This window comes from Leptopilina heterotoma, unplaced genomic scaffold, assembly GCF_015476425.1.
Source record: "Leptopilina heterotoma isolate Lh14 unplaced genomic scaffold, ASM1547642v1 Lhet_1, whole genome shotgun sequence".
Taxonomy (NCBI): Eukaryota; Metazoa; Arthropoda; class Insecta; order Hymenoptera; family Figitidae; genus Leptopilina; species Leptopilina heterotoma.
The window spans coordinates 2119436-2137503 of NW_025110812.1; the positions used below are offsets into that span (position 1 = coordinate 2119436).

The following is an 18068-nucleotide window of genomic DNA, read 5'->3' on the forward strand; positions in this document are numbered from 1 at the left end:
TTCAAAATGCCTTAATAAAATTTCGTAACATTCCTTTCGTTAATATTTTCAAATTTTCTATTTATTAATAGTCAAAAGAGAAATTATTGTTTATAAATAAATTAATTTCCATCAAATAAAATTGAAAAAATATATAATTTGATAAAATATTTTCATAATTTTCTAAAAAGTACATTAGAAGTGAAATTTAAAAAATAATATTTTTAAAAGGGTGTCTAACGGTCAGGGAAGTCAGGGAAAAGTCAGGGAATTTTTTTTGGTCAGGGAAAAGTCATGGAAAAGTCAGGGAATGTCAGAGAATTTCATTGAAAGTCAGGGAAATTTCTAAAAATTTATACAAAAATTAAAATTTTTGTGAATAAAAATTTTTTTTAATCTAACAAATCTTAGAAGATTTTTATTATCGTTTGTTTCTATGATTAGATATTAATTTATTGTTAAATATGTCGGTTACCATATTTTTGTCCCAAGAAATCAGAAATAAAATTAGTAAAAAGTCAGGGAAAAAGTCAGAGAATAATTTTCTCAATCCTTGTTAGACACCCTGCGGAAATAAGTAAAGTGTTTTTAAGAGCCCAAAAATAATGACGCTAGATGCCATAAAAGAGAAGGAAAAATGTTGAATTTTAAGAAATTCGGTTTTTCGAATTTTTGATAATTTTTAATAATTTTTCATTTTTTACCAATGAGTCTAGACTTTTAAATAAGTAAAGTATTTTTCAAAAGCCCAAAAATAATGAAGCTAAATGACATAAAACAGAAGAAAAAATGTTGAATTTTAAGAAATTCGGTTTTTTGAATTTTTGATAATTTTTAATAATTTTTGATTTTTTACCAAAGAGTCGAGACTATTAAATAAGTAAAGTATTTTCCAAAAGCACAAAAATAATGAAGCTAAATCCCATAAAAGAGAAGAAAAAATGTTGAATTTTAAGAAATTTGGTTTTTTGATATAAGCAGAAATAAAATTAGTAAAAAGTCAGGGAAGAAGTCATGGAAAATTCAGGAAATTATTTTCTCAATCACTGTTAGATACCCTGAATATGTAAAAAAAAAAAAAAATTTTTTTTATATATGTATTTTTTTATATGTATATGTTACCGGTAAAACCCGAAGTCCAGGCATTTCGCGAAATGCCTAGGCAAATCGGGAAATACCTAAAATCTCAGGTATTACTCGAATTTCCTGGCCATTCTTAGGTATTTTCCGAATTGCCTAGGCATTTTCGTGAATTTCCTAGGCATTTCGCGAAATGCCGAAGTCGATTTAGGCAAATTGAAAAAGTTATTAAAAAATTAATTGTGTATATGTGTATTGTGTAATTAATTGTATATATTTTTTGCTGGTTATTTGTTGCAGCATGTCGAACTACTGTGACACTTCGAATTACAAAGTAGCCCTTTTTTCCTGCATAAGCATCTTTTTGTTTTGCAGGATGTCTGACAGTGGCAGCGGGTAAATCCTTGTCCATTAGTATTAGATTCCTGAGTCGCTATACTTCGCAAGGAAATTGTTTCATCTTGTGGAACGTCTTGCTCGTCAATAAAGGATGCCTTACATTTGTCAAATTCGGACCTGTAAATAAAAATATTAAATTAATAAGTCATATCTGCAAATTAAGTAAAAGAAAATGTAAAGCCAACAGACCTGCAGTATAATCTGTTTATAATTCCTTGTCTCGTTCCAATCCTATGGAGCTCGTCTTTTTTCTCTAAAACCACACCAATTACATTTCTGAAATCGCTTTTGGCCTTGTCAACATCTGGTATCGGGATTGTGACATTATCTCCAACTTCAACTGGACGATGACTTTTATCGGAAGATATTTTCATTCTCTTTGCTTGAAGTTCGAGTCCTTCTGCTGCTCGCTTCCTGGCTGAAAAAATGTTTTCTTGTCGAGAATTATTTAAGTCTTCCACATTTGAAGCCGAAGGTTGATTTTCTTGTCGAGAATTATTTAAGTCTTCCACATTTGAAGCCAAAGGTTGATTTTCTTTTGGAGAATCATTTGAATCTTCCACATTAAAAATTGATTGTTGAGTCGTATCTTCATATGATCCATTATTGCCTAAGACACTGCGCAGATCATCTTCGGTCTGAATATTTTGTACGACTTCGCTGGGTAATTTAGTGGTAGAAAGTCCTACTTTAGGATCAAAGCCAAACATAGCCTTGTAAGGTGATTGTTTAATACCAGAATGCAAAGACCTGTTCTTCATAAATTGAATGAATTTTAAACCTGCGGACCATTTAGTGGTTTTATTTTCTCTCATCCAAACAGCGAGCATGTTTTCTATATCCTGGTTTGCTCTTTCCACAGACCCTTGACTCTGGCTATGTCTAGGTTTTCCATGAACTATTTTTAGTTCTGGCCACATTGATGCCAATTCAGTTATAATACGGTTAACAAACTCTCGACCATTGTCGGATTGAAGAATAACAGGAGCGCCGAATGTCAGGAAAATGTCCAAAAGTTGATAAGCAATCTGTTAAAAAATATAAATAAGAATAAATAAATTCCTAATATAACAACTATTAAAAATTATATTAAATAATATTATATTACATAAATAATATAAAAAATAATAATAATAATATAATATTATTATATTTATTATTTATTTTATTTTTTTTATTTTTCTATAATTAACTATATTAATTTGAATGTTCTTTCATTCTTTCACTTTTTCTGTCCCTCATACTCTGAAGTTGTCTTTTATTTATACTTTTGTTTTTTGTTAACATTAGAAAGTCCAACATTCTGTCGCGACCTCCATGACCAGTAGCAATATGTGATGCTTCCAAAATATTGAACATTTTTTCGAGAGGAACATAATATTTTATTTCCCCATCATTGCACTTGGCAATTAATTTTGATACACCAGCAACTTCTAATATATCGTACCTTTTTATTCGTCTATATTGCCGACTAGTTTTGGGTCCGTTCAACTTCACTTCATGCATATCTTTTAGTATCTCGTCGTATTCTTCCTCGAGTAATATTTTATAATTTTGTGAATTTTTTAATGCACTGAAAAAATCGTTTTGCCAATTTTCTCTCACGTTATCGTTAGACATATTTAAATATTTACGCGCAAGCGATCGAAAAAAACACTGTGAACACGAGCGAACAATCACTCAAACTGATAGACAGCTGTCGATTACTAATTGCTGTTCGATAATAGACAAATAATTTTGTAAACAATCTGTTTACATTAGTATGCGGCTTTGAATGATCAACTTTTCAATTTGCCTAAATCGACTTTGGCATTTCGCGAAATGACTAGGTATTTCGCGAAATGCCTAGGCAATTTGAGAAATGCCTAAAATTTCTAGGTAAAACTCGAATTTCCTGGCCACTTTTAGGTATTTCCCGATTTGCCTAGGCATTTCGCGAAATGCCTGGACTTCGGGTTTTACCGGTAACATATACATATAAAATGAAGTTTAAAAAAATATTTTTAAAAACTACTTTTCAATTCGTTGAAAATGAATAAAATTAAAAAGAAAATTAAATTTTTCATCTTCTTGAACAAGTTTTCACAATTTTATACTTGAAAAGATAAAATATTTTTAAGTAAGTATGTTTAAAAAAAATTTCTTTTGATTTCAAAAATATTGCTACTAAAATAAAACTCTGTTAACAGTTAATAAAAAGTTCTTCAATTCTAATATTTTTTACATTTTAATAAAAAAAAAAAATTGCACTATAATTCCTTTGCAGTAAAATTTCATTTTTTCCATGTGATAAGAAATATTAAAAATATTTCATGCTTTGATATAATTAAATTAATTTTCTCCAAACGACTTGATTTTTTAACTTCAATCTTCTTAATGAATTCATTTAGAAAAAATAAAATATGTAAAAATGAAACAGTAAATACCTTACTCCCAAATTTTTTTAATATTTTATAATAAATATTAAATATTTTTAAATATTCAACTGTTTGAGATCTACGGACAAAACATATGAATAATATATGTGAATTTAAAAGGACAAAAATATTTTAATTTCCATTTTTTTTACTGAATTAGAGCTTGGAATTATGCATATTTTGGAGTTGCGATCAGCAGAGAATTATCGAAATACATGAATAAGTTTTTATAAATAAGTAAAAGTGATTAAATTTTGGATAAATCGATGTATTTCTAAATACCCTACAAGATAGTTATAACAGTTTAATATTTAAAGAAAAGTTTTCAAACAAAAACTTGTTTTGTTAAAGAACTGTTTAACAAACTTCCTCCAACAAGCAAAAAAAAATGTTTCGTGGTTAATCAATCTGTTATTTGCTATGATTGTAGAATACGAATTGAGGGGGGGGGAAGTGTCAATAGTAAACTGTCAATTTTATTATTAATTTAATTATTAAATATAAAATGTAATGGTAACGATATTTTTATGCAGCAAAAGAAGACTTTTTATCTGAAGATCATTCTGATTACTCAACTGATTCATTCATTTGTATAGCAATGACTCTGATGTAAGATATTGGATTAAAATGTAATTTTTAAAATATATTTTAAAATGAATTTGATTACGATTTGAATTTGTCATTAATAATAGATTAATGACAAATTCAAATGTTCAAATGTCGAAAAAATTATGAATACAACTGGGCATTTTGCTAAAACATTAAAACATTTGGTTAAACAGTATATACGATTAGAATGTGGCAAATATGAATGTTATTAAAAGTCTTATTTTATTTTGTTTATTTTCTTATTTGTTTTTCTAATTTTAAAAGAGACGATTTTAATTATTTATCTCTTTTAAATAATTTTAGGGAAATCTATTGCAACTGAAATTAAGGAAAAGGTTTAAAAATGTTTTGAAAGAGATGATGTAAGTTGTATTATGCCAGGAAAGAAAGATACGATTTTCGTTAAAATTAATAAAAAACGCAGTCTTATATTAATCTAAAAATTTTATTAAAATTCATTTCCCGGGTGAATTTCACCAGACAATTTTTTGAAAACTTATGTTTAAAGTAGTGAAATTTAATCCATATTTTCTGTAATAAAAAGAAAAATTTTTTAGAAATATGATAATTAAAATATGATGATGAAAATATGATAATTAAAATAAAATTTTTTTTAATTATTTCTCATAAAATATGTATTTTTTATCAGAAGTCACGATATATGAAAATTTTTGTAAACAAAAACATAAAATATCGGTACATATATAATTGTATTGAAAATATGTGATTTCGTTAAATAATAAAAATGGTGAAAAATTGATATAAATTTTAATTTAAAAAATATTTTTTATTTTTTTTTTTTCATAATGTTTTTTGGATAATAAAAATGGTTTAAAATTGAAAAAAAGGAATAGGCTTATTTTGTGATAAAAATATATATATAAAGGTTTTTTTTTAATATTTGCATTCAGTTCACTCTGAGTTTTGATGGCATAAATTTGACGTTCCTCGAAGGAATTAAAATCGTTAATCAAAAATGAAAGTAGTGATACTTTATTTTCTATACTTTGTATTAAAATCAGTTGTCGGTTTACCTAACTTTGTAGGTCTTCCAAGAATTGGTGAGTAATTTTTTTGTTTTCTTTAAAAAATGTTAATTATTGTAGTATTCAGTAAGTAATAAAGGTATTTATAATATAAAAGTAATTAAATATTTTTTATTCAGATGACTTTTTGCAACAATCAATAAATGAAAATGCAGATCCTTGTAATGACTTTACATCACATGCTTGCTTTTTAACGACAACAGATGCTATAAGCTTTAAACGTAGATATCTACATCGTGCAAAAGAATTTATTAAACTGACTGCAACGGGTAAGTTAATTTTTATAATTATTCTTATTGTCTATTAAAATGAAATCTAAATAAAACATAATTTGTTAAAAGTATATGAAGAAAAATTTTTTTTAATTTTACATACAAATAAAAGTATATTATTTTATTATTTAAATTGAAATTATTTTTAAAAAAACTGATATTCGATTGAATTTATCAATTTTAAAACAAAGTAAAACTTTTTATCTTATTGGAAAAATTTCTGCAATTTGAAAAAATCAACTAAAATTTTTATCTTCTTGAAAAAATTTTCAAATGTTAATAAAATTTTTGATAAAGGTTTTTTTTCTAGAATAGACAATTATTTAAAAAATAAAATTTGTTTTTCTTTCAAAAATATTGCTGCTACAGTAAAATTTTTTATTAGCTATAAAAAAAAAGATAACTTTCATTTTTAATCTCTTACTTTTTATCAAAATATTTTTTCTGTTTTTTTTTTGCATTTTGGAAAAAAGTAATTATATTTTTAAATTCTAATATTAAAAATTGATTTTTGTTTAAAATGTTACACAACTCGTAAGTATGTTTCGTAGGGCATAAAAAAATTTGATGATGAATAATATTATCATAAGTATTTATAGGTTATTTAATTTAAAAAATGTATTAGTCGCAATAAAAAAATATATTAAAATAATTTTCAGTTTCATTTTCAGTTTCAAAATAATATATTACAAATTTAGAAAAATTTTGTATAATTCAAAAAATTTTTAAAAATTGAATTTTGCAAAGAATTTTATTAAAATTCTTTAACAGTAATTGAATTTTTAAGAAAAATTTTCATATCTATCAAGATAACTGAATTCCTTCAAGGAAAATTGCGTTAAAATTTTTGATGTGATGAATATTATTCATAAAAATAATTGAGTTTTGCAAAAAATTTTATTTAAATTCCTAAAAATAATTGAATATTTGAAGAGAATTATGATATTTATCAAGATAATTGAATTCTTTGAAATTATATTAAATATATACAAAAATCAACTTATTTCAAGAGAATTGAAATTAAAATTTATTAAAAAATTTAGTTCCACAGAATAATCAATTAAATGTATGAAAAATTTAAAATTTCCAAAGATTTAAATTTGAAATCTTTTTAAAATTGATTTTTTTTCTAAAAATTAGTATTAATTGTAACTATTCCAAAATTCAATTTTTTTTTTCTTATAGTTTTTGATTGAAATTCTTCGAGAAAATCATTATTTTTAATAATTAATTAAATATCTAGATATATATTTTTCAAAATTTAACTAATTTTAGGACTTGAATTGTTAAAATTTTTTCAAAAAACTAAGTTCTTTAAAATTTCTAATTAAATTCTTTCAAAATTGAAATTTCCTAGAAATTTATATTGAAACCTTTTCAAGTTGAATTATTTATAAAAATTGTAAATCCAACTCACATAAAATTTAATTATTTTTGGAATTTTCAAGTAAAATTATTTATCAAATAAGTTATGAGTAATAATTTTATGATAGTTCTTCAAGCATAAAGTTTGTGACGCTGTAAAATTAAATTAAATTTTACAAGTCACAATTTCTTTTTTTTTATTTATGGTTAATTATTAATTAAATAATTTTGAATTTGAATTTGAATTTTTTTTAAATTTAATTCGGTATACCTAAATTTTATTGAAAAATTCAAAATTAATAAAATTGGTAAAAGTTTGTGATTTTAAAAATTATAAACATTTCAATGTCGTATTTACAGGAATTTTGAGCTATGTATCAATTTTTCATAATCCACATTATACGTCTGACTCGTTTGAAATAGGGAACACTGATCCTCTTTTTATGGAGAAAATTTGGTTCAAAGCGTGCCTTGGAAAATGTAAGATAGACTAATAAATTTTTACACTAAAAGTGTAATTTATAAAGACTTATGAGAAATTTATTGACAATAATGATCTATGATTTTAGATGACTCCCGGAGAAAGAGTTTGGCTATATTGAAGAGAATAATGTCAGCAGCTGGAAAAATTCAATTTCCTAGAAGTCCCATTGGTATGAAAATTTCTATCATAACATAAGAAAAACCTTTAACGAAATCTCTCCAAAAAATAATTTTTTTTTTTTAATTTTACAAAATTTTTACCATAGATAAATAGAATTATTTTTCTAGATTCAATGCCTTGGCAAACAGTTGCTGATACCTATGCTACTGAATTGGGTTTTAGTCCATTTTTTGAAGTTGTACTTCACGATGATGATTATTTAATTGTAGGAAATATTTTATCATCGCATTATTAGATTTTCAAGTATAAAAAATTTTTTAAATAGACTCTAATTTAAAACTATTCTAATTTTGTTTATAAAATTTTATAATTCTCAGATAAGAAGACCTTTAAGCACGATGTCAATGGGGAATTTTTCGACCAGATTAGCTTTTTTATTAAATACATTTTTTAATGCATTTGAAAATGAGTTTCCAATGGCTATTAGAAGGGAAATAAAAGATAAATTGTTTAGATCAGTCAGGGCATTAAATAATCAAGTAAATTATTATTTTTAAATTTAAGGATTATCTTTATTTATCAAAATTTAATATACTTATTTTTTAATATTGAAACATTTTTATTTCTAGAACGTTCTTGATAATAATTCAGTCTGCAGCCAGATGTCTATTGCAAGTTTTTCAAATATCTTCAACAATGCTTCTAATATTAATGTAAGTATTTAAACATTGTTTCGCTTGCATCTAAATAAATTTGAAAACAAAAATTATTTTAAATATATTTTAAGTTCAATTGGCTGCTACATTTTCGTAACATTGGAATGGATGTAAATGAAAATGACGAGATGCTCTTTGATCTAAATTATTTTTATTGGTTAAGAAATTTTTTAAATGGACTTAGTAACGGAGAGATTGGTAAGTTACACTTTTTTGCATAAAATTTTGTAAAATAAAATTTGAAGTTTTGTCAAAAATCATAAGTTGGTATTGATTAATTTTTTCTATGCAGCAAATTTGATTCACTTTATGAGTACAATGAATTCAATGGTTATGGATTTTTGGTATAATGATCACAATGATCCGTTTGAAAGAGAAAGGTATGCTAAATAATTCTTTAATAACAACTTTATTTCTAAAATATATTTTTAATATTTTATTGTAACATATTGTTCAACAGATAGAATAGATGCTATTCTCAAATGCCAATTCAATCAGGATATATTGAAAAAATTATCAAAGGTTTCGCTTCTAAGCAACTGTCATTGGTAAATTAATGAATTAATTAATTATTAACTATAAGTAATAATAAATATACACATTTTTAATAATATTGTACTCGAGTTTCCACTAAACTTTTTTGTCATTTCAGATTGAAGAGATGTCACAAAGCATAATTGCTGAATATAAGAACGAAATGGAAAATAGTTGGCTAAACGATGAAATGAAGGGTATTTTCTTGACTCGACTTAATAATTTAGAATTAAAAATTATTAACATAAGATATGAGCAAGCATTAACGTACGAAGTATCTGATAATGTAAGAATAATTATTTATATTCCAAATCACATACAAAAAATAGAGCAAAGTTTATTTAAAAATCTTTTCAATTACAGTTTGTTGTTGGCATGATTGGTTTGGTAAATTTGGTAAGTTTCGCAAGAACCAATATCCGATTTAAAGTTGCAAAGTATAGAAGACGTTTGATGTTAAAAGAGTAAGCATAGTTTGTATATTCAAACATTGATAAAACTTATTAATATCTAAATATTTTTTAACTTAAAATTTTGTTATCTTCTAGAAGATATATTGGACCTGCAAAAAGAAAAAGTGGACAGCATTTAGTTCCTTTCATTAATTATAATGTTGCTGATAATCGTCTAGGTGAGATGGAAACAAATAATGAAAGTTTATTCACATGATTTAAAAATATTTAAGAACTCGAAAAATTTTAATATTTACAGAAGTTCCACTAGCTGAATTATTAACCTTACCATTATTTAATCCTCAATTGCCAATGTAAGAACTTTAAATCAGAAATATCTTAATTTTTTTTTCTTAACATCAATTATGCTGATGATTGATATGTTCACATCATGATATATCAATATAATTATACTGTAATTTTTTATTTCATCAGGTCTTGGAATTATGCATATTTTGGAGTTGCTATCAGCAGAGAATTATCTAAGTTACACTTGAAAGTTTATTCACATTTTGGTAATAATTTTCCATTACCACTGAAATTAATATTTTCCCAAAAATTTTTGTAGTATAAATTTTTTTTTTATTATTTTAAGGTAGATACAGTGAGCCGCTATTCACCAAAAAAAATTGCTTTAAAAGATTAAGAAATCATTCAATGTTCAATTTTGATGATCTAATTGATACTTGTATTGGATTAAAAATAGCTTACAAGGCATTTAAACGAGAATTGCATGCAAATCCAAATGGAAATCATAGTATTCATAGATTGAGCTATGCCACTCCAAAACAACAATTTTTTATCGCTTATTCAGCTGTAAGTTTTGAGAAATCCCTTAAAATTATTGATAAAAAAAGGTTTATAAAATCTTTGGAATTTAATATTTTTATAACCGAAAAATTTACAGATTTATTGTGAAGAGACGAAACCTTATGAAATTCAAGTAAGCGTTGCAAATTCAGGAAGTTTTGCCAGGGCATTTAATTGTGAAATTAATAGTCCAATGAATCCAATGGAAAAATGTGATTTTTGGGACAAAATGTAATAAGGAAACTAGATGCGAAAAGTCAAGTTTCGAAAATATTTGTCTACAATACTAATTTCGCATTATCTTAAATGTTTTTCTAATCTGCTAGTAACCGTTAAATTTTATATATATATTTAAAAGAATTGAATAATTAATTAAATACCTTAGAATGTCCGCTTTAATATATATTATTTACGAATTTTTCTACTCTAAATATAATCTCTCTTGAAAGCTGTAACACATACTACATACAATTATACAGAAAAGTATTGTTTTAAAAATTATATAGGTAGAGTGAGAAAATTATTTTTCTGAAGAAACTACAGCCCGTACAACCCAGCAGGTCAATAAAGTGGTCATTATTACCCTAGGGTAATAATTGCTACTTTATTGACCTGTGAGCGGTTTAAAAATATGATGAAGTCTTTCATAAATTTTGGGGGTTCGTTTAAAAAAAGACTATAAATTGATCCAATGACATTATTGATTCAAGGACTGAAAATTAATTATTAAAAAAAAATGATTTAAACAGAATAATAATTAATATTTTTGTGAGTTGTAAAATGATAAATTTTACTGTTTTGTTTGGGATTTATGATGGTATAAGGGAATGATTACATTTATCTGCGTCAAGTGCGTAGGATTATTATGATGGTGGTGGTTTAAAAATTTATATTGTATGCAAAAAGTGATGAAAAAAATAATGTTAATCTATAAAACTTATTAAAATGAATAAATTCTTATTCAAAAACCAAGTATAAGTTTATCACCTCTTTTTCAATTATATATAAGAAGAAGAAGGAAAAAAAAATTGTAGTTACATAAATGGTTCATACGTACCATTTTCGAAAAAAAGCTCGAATATTTCATGTGTCTTGGATCGTCTGATGATGATTTTAGTAATAGCCAAAAACTTTGAAAATTTTTTCTAAATGGCCGATGAAATGCAATAGCTGGCATTATACCCATCAACACCTTTAAAAATTAGAATTGTAAAAAAAAAATTCCTCTTTTACGATTCTTATTTAATATATGTATCGGAAAATTACAATAATTATGTAAGCATTATCATAATATCCCATTAAAGTTTGTCCTCTTCTTTCTTGAGAGAATGTCAATATTTTAGCCATATTATAAATTACTTTTATAGTTATATACTTTTCTTGTAAAAAGTTTTAAAAAATTTCATATTTCAAAAAAAGTTAAACTCTCTTTATTTTTTTCCTTTACATTTAGTTAAATGTTAAAACAATTGTATCTTGTAATTGGAAAAATCTTTTCGATATAATAGTGAAACTGTTAATTAATTTTGAAAAAGTTTATAGTTTTTAATGGTAAGTTAATTTAATAAGGATTTAATAAAAAAAAAATGTTTGTATAAAAAATAAGTTCACTTAATTTATCGCACAATGTTGAGATCACATTGTTTTAAATTTTCGATATTAAATTAATTTTTAAATAAATCAAACCACACGACGCAACGTTGATGCTAAAACTATCACTTTCGAAGATTATTCGATGGTCGATGACTATGGAGAAAGTGAGAGGGTGTCATTACGCAATGTCAATTTAAACCGTTACTATTAACGATGAGCAGATTCGTTATTCAATTGTCCTAGAATTAAATTTTTTTATATTTGAAAAAAATTCCTAATCGAGGATTACAAGTTTCAATTAAATTTAACTTTAACTTAAACATTAAATTTTAATTAAAATTTTTATCTTGTATCAGAATATTTTATTTTAATAATTTTTAAATATTTTATTAACATTTTTTAAATATTTTTTAAATATTTTAAAAATATTTTATTAATATTTAATAGTATTCAAGAATATTTAAAAAAACTTATTCTAAATTATTAATAATATAAATACGAAATAATACTCTGCTTATTGTATATAATAAAAATGTGAATTAAAGAAAAAAGAAGATTGTGCTAAACTATTTTTCGCATTGTCAATGACCTAAATGAAAAAAAATTCCGAGTTTATAAAGAAATCGTAAAATTAACTCTTGCGAAACAAGTTACGAGAATGTTCCTGTTTCCCGTATCAAATGTCGTTTCATTCAATGTGCACTTTTATACTTTATTTAAACATATAAACTACTGGCAAATTAAAATCAATCTTCCAAAATGAAATCTATTATTTAATATTTCAATCCGATAATATCACAACATAATTTTTTATTCCTAAAATATATCAATTTTTTTCAATCTACCGGAAGTTGACTTTTCAAAATATAAAATTTTTTTTTTTTATAACAAAGGTGTAAATAAATATTACCAGAGATTTCAATTTTTTAAAAATATTTATTCTAGTGCACTTAATAATGAAAAAGTTCGAATATGAAAATAAATAAAATAGTAAAATAACAATAATAAATATTTATAAAAATAATAAATTTATTACTTTTCGTTATTTATTATATGAAAAATAAATCAAACGTCGTCGGAAATTGCATTTTCAATCCAGTTACGATGTTTCGCAAGGTCAGTGTACACAACATATTGATTTAAGTCACATGACTTTCTTTCATTATCAGAAAGAGACAATGAAACAAGTCCACGTAAATGATACTTTCCAGTTTCAGAATTTAATATTTGCAGACCACTTCCGCTATCTCCATTGCATGGACCTTTACCATTTCTATTACCAGCGCAAAATGTTCGATTCGATGTTATTATAACAAACGCAAGATTACTGCGTAAACAGTCCTCCTAAAATTACAACAAAATTAAATTAATTTTCTAAATATAAAAAAGAATAAGGAAAATTTATTTTTAAAAATAAATCCCAAGGAACAATAAGTATATATTGATCCTTAGGAAATCTCGACAATATCTCATTATAAAAATTAAGAATTTTAAAAGTAAAAGAAAGAAAATATAAATTTGTATCGTTGCGGCCTTTTAGGAGTGGAGGGGATAGCGCGTCTCCCCACCATTCAGAGTCAAAGGGCGCGCAACTTTTAAAAGAGTAAAAATTCCCCCCCCCCCCCTGCAAATGTGATTTTGTTCTGTAGAAGAAATATTAAATCAAATATTTACAACTCTAATGAAATTACCTGTGAGACAATTTTTTCACTCATCACCTGTGGTTCACCATTAAAATTCTCACCATATTTTCCCCATCCAACGACAATTCCCGATTTTCCAATAATCCTGTCGAGATCATTAGGCTCGTTCCATAAGCAAATTGGTTGAATATTCATTGTATAATGTACAGGATCAGTTAGAACGAGAATCGCTAAATCCGAATCAGAATGCGGATAGGGAATTTGTATATAATCTGGATGATATCTTATTTCGGAAATTGTTCGTCCCAATGATTCCAATTCATTTTCAGTATCAAGATAATATTTACCAAGTTGAACATAAACTTCGTCGACTATTTTTGCTCTATTTTGTATGAAACAATGTGCAACTGGAAAAGAAAAAAAAAAATTGCAATGACCAAAGATAATAACGTAATCTACAATTACCGACCGCTGGTAAATAATAACTCGTGCCTTATCATCAGTCGGTAATGTAGATCCCACTGAACTTTTGGAAATTACCGACAGCTGTCAAATAAGACCTTATGTCTTATCGTCAATCGGTAATGTAGATCAAAATGCTTTTTTTTTAATAAATCTTTTTAACTACATCGTTATTTATTAAAAAAAAATAATTTATTAAAATGAAATTATAATTTATTGAAGAAAAATAATAATTTATTAAAATGAAATGGAATAAAAAGAAAATTCGAAAAAATAAAATGCAAATTACCTGAAATTACATGTTTTTGTGTAACAAGACTGCCGGTACACTTAAATTCAAATGTTGTTTTTGAACGTACAAAAATTGCCGTTAACCATGGCCATTGACCGGGATATGTTTTCTCACCATTTTCATTGAGATAGAGAATTGATAAATTTTTCACTTTAGATGTACCACAATTTTTTTCCATTTTTATATTTTCATTTATTTCTCCCGCCAATGAACTATTAGTATTATTTTGTGGAATTTGATTATTAAAACGAAAAAGAAATTCCGGGGGATAGAGAATTTTTGTATAGTCGATGACATTTACAATTGGCCACTTATCTACAAAGTTAAGTATATTTAAAAAAAAAAATTTTTTTATAATTTCAAAAATATATAAAAATATTTTTTTTTGAAAATTAGAATTTATTATTATTTATTACAATAAAATGAAATTAAAAAATAATATATTAATATATTTATAATAATATAATATCTATAATAATATAATATTCTTATTATACATAAATTTTAAAATTACAATTTTTTAAAAATTACAAATTTCAAAATTATAATTTTCAAAATAATAATTAATTGGAGAATTTGTAATTATTAAAAATTAATAATTTGTAAGAGGAAAAATTTATATATTTTTTTTTTGAAAGACACCTGCAGGGCCAACACATATGAGTTGATTGTTAAAGTGTATTTCCTTGAGAAATGGTAATGGCTGCTGTGCAGGGAATCTAAGTCGATAAAATAGCGATTTTCCTTCGTCGATTGCCTGCTGCACCGGAGCATAAATGTCCTGCGGTTTAATAAATTCCAAACTTCCATTGTGCTTCTTTAATAATAAATATATATTTTATTCTACCATCAATTTTTACTACTTTTTTTTTTGTAAAACGAATCTAAACTAGTATTTTGATAACTGAATTTGACAAACATTTTTTTTAAACATAAACATAAACATATATATATTTTTTGTAATATAAATATATTTATAATTATATTTATAACTATAAATATATACTTATAAATATAATTTTGTATTATTCATAGTTTTACTAAAAAAAAAAATATTTTTATAAAAATACGAGTAAAAATATTGAGAGAAAAAGTTTTATTATTCGTTATGAATGCGCGAGGCTCCTAGAAAGTGGAGGGGATGCAGTCCCCACTGTTTCCAAGCGCTGCGCGCGACGCGACGCGACGCTCCAATTGGAAGGGACTCACTCCCCCCACTTTTCTCATGCGCTGCGCGCGACTCAATATAGAAAGTGGAGGGGAGTCACTGTCCACTTCTTTTTACGCCTCGCGCATAATTCTATCGCTATCGAAAAAATTATTTCAAATTACAATTTTCATTTTTAAATTATTAACATTCGTTTAAAATTCATTTTCCTTTCCGCATAAATTTAAAAAAAAAACATTGAATTTACGAGAGAGAAAAAAGAAAAAAATTTTAATCTTTTTATAAATTAAAGAAGAATGTATAAAAAATGAAAAGAATTTTAGCTACATACATGGAAATTAAAAAGGAGGGTAACATAATTTTTGATATTTTATTTTTTTAAATTATAACAAAGTGGAATGAAACTCACCTCGGGTAAAATGGAGAGAAAATTAAAAGTCACTCTCAACATTAAGGGAACTTTTCTCGGTAATGGCGATGGAATTTCAACAATGCCCATAATTTCGGAAAATTTATTATCATAATAATAGCGAAAATACTTTGGACATGGCGAATCTGGTAATTGGCATTGTCCAATCGTAATCGACTGGGCCAACAATAAAAATGATATGAATAAAATTATCATTCCAAATGTCTGTAAATTTATATTTTTATTAATAATAAAATAATAATAATTAAAAAAATAATAATTAATAATAATAATAATTAATTATAATTTTTGTATATTTAATCTTTTTTGTATATTATAAATTTGTTCATTTATTTGTTTCTTGAACCGACGGAAATCATTCTTTAATACAAAAAGTTTATGTTTCTTATTAATTGTTATTAAAAAAATTGTAGAATAAAAAAATTTTCTTTTAATCAAGTGAAAAAAAAAATTTTTTGTCCTAGAAGCAAAAAATAGTAGGAGAAATAGAAAATTTCAAGTAAAAGCATAAAATTAAATCATAAAAATAATATGTTAACTTACATAAAATATTTGTTAAATTTTACGAAGAGCCATTATAAAAATTCCATTTCACTTGTATTGTTACTATAAGATGGCGATCTTTTTGCCAATTAGCTGACTAATGAATTTAATTTACATATGATCTGCACTAACACGTACACACATGCAAAAATTAAATATAGGTTACCCCCCACCTTTTTTACAAAATATTTTTTCATTCAGAAGAAATGAAAAAAAAATTATTTTCAATTTTCTCGTTTCTAGAATAAAAATGATAAAACAAAATTTTGTCTTTTTTTATTGTGTGTTTATGTTTAACATATTTCTTCTTTAATGCTTATTTTCATTTTTATTATTTAAAATTTTTTTTTTAATTTTTTAATATTTTTTATTAATTTACAATTTTTTTTATGTAATTATTATTACATACAAAATGTAAATTTTGTTTAGAAAAGTTATATTTACAAAAAGTTTACTCAAAAAATTTTGCATTCTTCTAAAAATTTGTACGCAAAAAATTTTTATTTACAAAAAATTGGCTACAAAAAATGTATTTCTACTTATTTTACTAAAAATATTTATATTTACACAATATAGTTTTACTCAAAAAATAATTTTTATATTTTAACAAAATTTTTATTAAAAATATAGGTATTCAAATTTAAAAAGTACTTTAAATAATAAAATGAATAAATTTTTATTTTTAGAAAAATTATTTTTATTATTTCAATAAAGAATATATTTTATATGAATTAAAAAATTTATTCAAAGGAGAATGAAATTCTAATAATAAATATTTAAAATATTTAATAAGTGATATGAATTATTCCGAAGAAATTTTTTTTTCATTATCATTTCAATTGTTTTAATATTTTATAAAAAGAATGTAATAATTTTTATTTTTTTAGGTCGTTGTACTTAGAGGAAAAAAATTTTTTCTTTTTTGCTGAAATTTCAATCACCCCCCACTTTTCTCCCAGTGCCGATTCCTTTTTCTAAACGGCTGACAAAGAGAAAATTGTGAATGAAATTCCAGAAATGACCTTGTTTTCAATTATTAATTCATAAATTTCGTGAAATTGTCAAGTCGCATTTTTTTCTTACGAATTTTGTTTCCGGTTAATAAATTTGATTACACAATTTTACAATTATATATTTACAGAGTGTATAAAAATTATTTGAAAGAATTGAAAATTAATTAATTTAATAATTCAGTTAATAATTTTTTAATTATTATTTAAGGGGATTTGAACCTTGATGACGTCACAGTTTGTGCAAAGCATTAGTTTTAAATCTGTGACGTCATCATGGTTCAAATGCCCTTAATGTTCAGTAAATTAATAACAGAAAAAAAATTGTGTGATAAATTTAATACTTTCAAATTAATTTTTTTTTATTTTGTATTTTTTTCATATTTTTTTTACTTTTTATTAATTATTATTTATTGTAAATAATTTATTTTTTATTTATTTATATTATTTATTTCTTATTTATTATTACATTCATTGTTATTTTTTATTATTGTTATTATTCTTATTATTCTTTTTAGTTATATAATTATATTTATATTTGTTCATATTAATTTTTTTTTTTTTTATTTTCAATGAGTGAAATAATAAATGAAATTATTTATTGTAATTTTAGTTATTATTATTTATATTATTATACTAGCTGT

At 24.2% G+C, this 18068-nt stretch overlaps 3 protein-coding genes across 4 annotated transcripts; 1 reads left to right on the forward strand and 2 right to left on the reverse strand.

Moving 5' to 3' along the window:
* Positions 1–860: 860 nt before the first annotated feature.
* Positions 861–11585, reverse strand: LOC122497665. The gene is made up of 4 exons (XM_043604914.1): positions 11550–11585; positions 11341–11475; positions 1648–2486; positions 861–1575 (listed from the first exon to the last, which is right to left on the reverse strand). The coding sequence occupies exons 1-4, from the start codon at positions 11580–11582 to the stop codon at positions 1347–1349; spliced, it is 1236 nt and encodes a 411-aa protein (XP_043460849.1). The 5' UTR covers positions 11583–11585; the 3' UTR covers positions 861–1346.
* On the forward strand, positions 5406–11314 carry LOC122497675 (endothelin-converting enzyme-like 1). 2 transcript variants are annotated; one of them, XR_006301150.1, is made up of 11 exons: positions 5406–5545; positions 5650–5799; positions 7528–7647; positions 7737–7820; positions 7939–8036; positions 8149–8310; positions 8401–8484; positions 8559–8685; positions 8780–8867; positions 8948–9035; positions 9140–9186. XR_006301150.1 is itself a non-coding variant. In XM_043604928.1 (10 exons), the coding sequence occupies exons 3-10, from the start codon at positions 8970–8972 to the stop codon at positions 10516–10518; spliced, it is 912 nt and encodes a 303-aa protein (XP_043460863.1). In that variant the 5' UTR covers positions 8645–8685; positions 8780–8867; positions 8948–8969; the 3' UTR covers positions 10519–11314. The 2 variants fall into 2 exon arrangements, 1 of the variants encoding a protein (XP_043460863.1); XM_043604928.1 differs by lacking the exons at positions 5406–5545; positions 5650–5799; positions 7528–7647; ... (2 more) ...; positions 8149–8310; positions 8401–8484 and adding exons at positions 9385–9485; positions 9570–9652; positions 9733–9787; ... (1 more) ...; positions 10069–10289; positions 10381–11314 and having other exon boundaries at positions 8645–8685; positions 9140–9307.
* Positions 11586–12941: 1356 nt separating the features above from the next.
* On the reverse strand, positions 12942–16500 carry LOC122512648 (serine protease gd-like). The gene is made up of 6 exons (XM_043628602.1): positions 16415–16500; positions 15851–16075; positions 14916–15090; positions 14271–14588; positions 13568–13926; positions 12942–13220 (listed from the first exon to the last, which is right to left on the reverse strand). Exons 2-6 carry the CDS (start codon positions 16064–16066, stop codon positions 12942–12944), a joined length of 1347 nt encoding a protein of 448 aa, XP_043484537.1. The 5' UTR covers positions 16067–16075; positions 16415–16500.
* Between the last annotated feature and the right edge of the window lie 1568 nt (positions 16501–18068).

Bases quoted from the DNA above. Each gene is read 5' to 3' on its own strand.
- LOC122497675 (XM_043604928.1), top strand. From the start codon at position 8,970: ATGCCAATTCAATCAGGATATATTGAAAAAATTATCAAAGGTTTCGCT. The intron at 9,653-9,732 runs GTGAGATGGAAA...TAATATTTACAG, and splicing joins TGTTGCTGATAATCGTCTAG to AAGTTCCACTAGCTGAATTA. The intron at 10,290-10,380 runs GTAAGTTTTGAG...AAAAATTTACAG, and splicing joins TTTTTATCGCTTATTCAGCT to ATTTATTGTGAAGAGACGAA.
- LOC122497665 (XM_043604914.1), bottom strand. From the start codon at position 11,582: ATGGGATATTATGATAATGCTTACATAATTATT. The intron at 11,476-11,549 runs GTAATTTTCCGA...TAATTTTTAAAG, and splicing joins ATAATGCTTACATAATTATT to GTGTTGATGGGTATAATGCC. The intron at 1,576-1,647 runs GTCTGTTGGCTT...TTTTATTTACAG, and splicing joins ATAAACAGATTATACTGCAG to GTCCGAATTTGACAAATGTA.
- LOC122512648 (XM_043628602.1), bottom strand. From the start codon at position 16,066: ATGATAATTTTATTCATATCATTTTTATTGTTGGCCCAGTCGATTACG. The intron at 13,927-14,270 runs GTAATTTGCATT...TTTCTTTTCCAG, and splicing joins ACAAAAACATGTAATTTCAG to TTGCACATTGTTTCATACAA. The intron at 13,221-13,567 runs GTAATTTCATTA...TTGTAATTTTAG, and splicing joins GTGAAAAAATTGTCTCACAG to GAGGACTGTTTACGCAGTAA.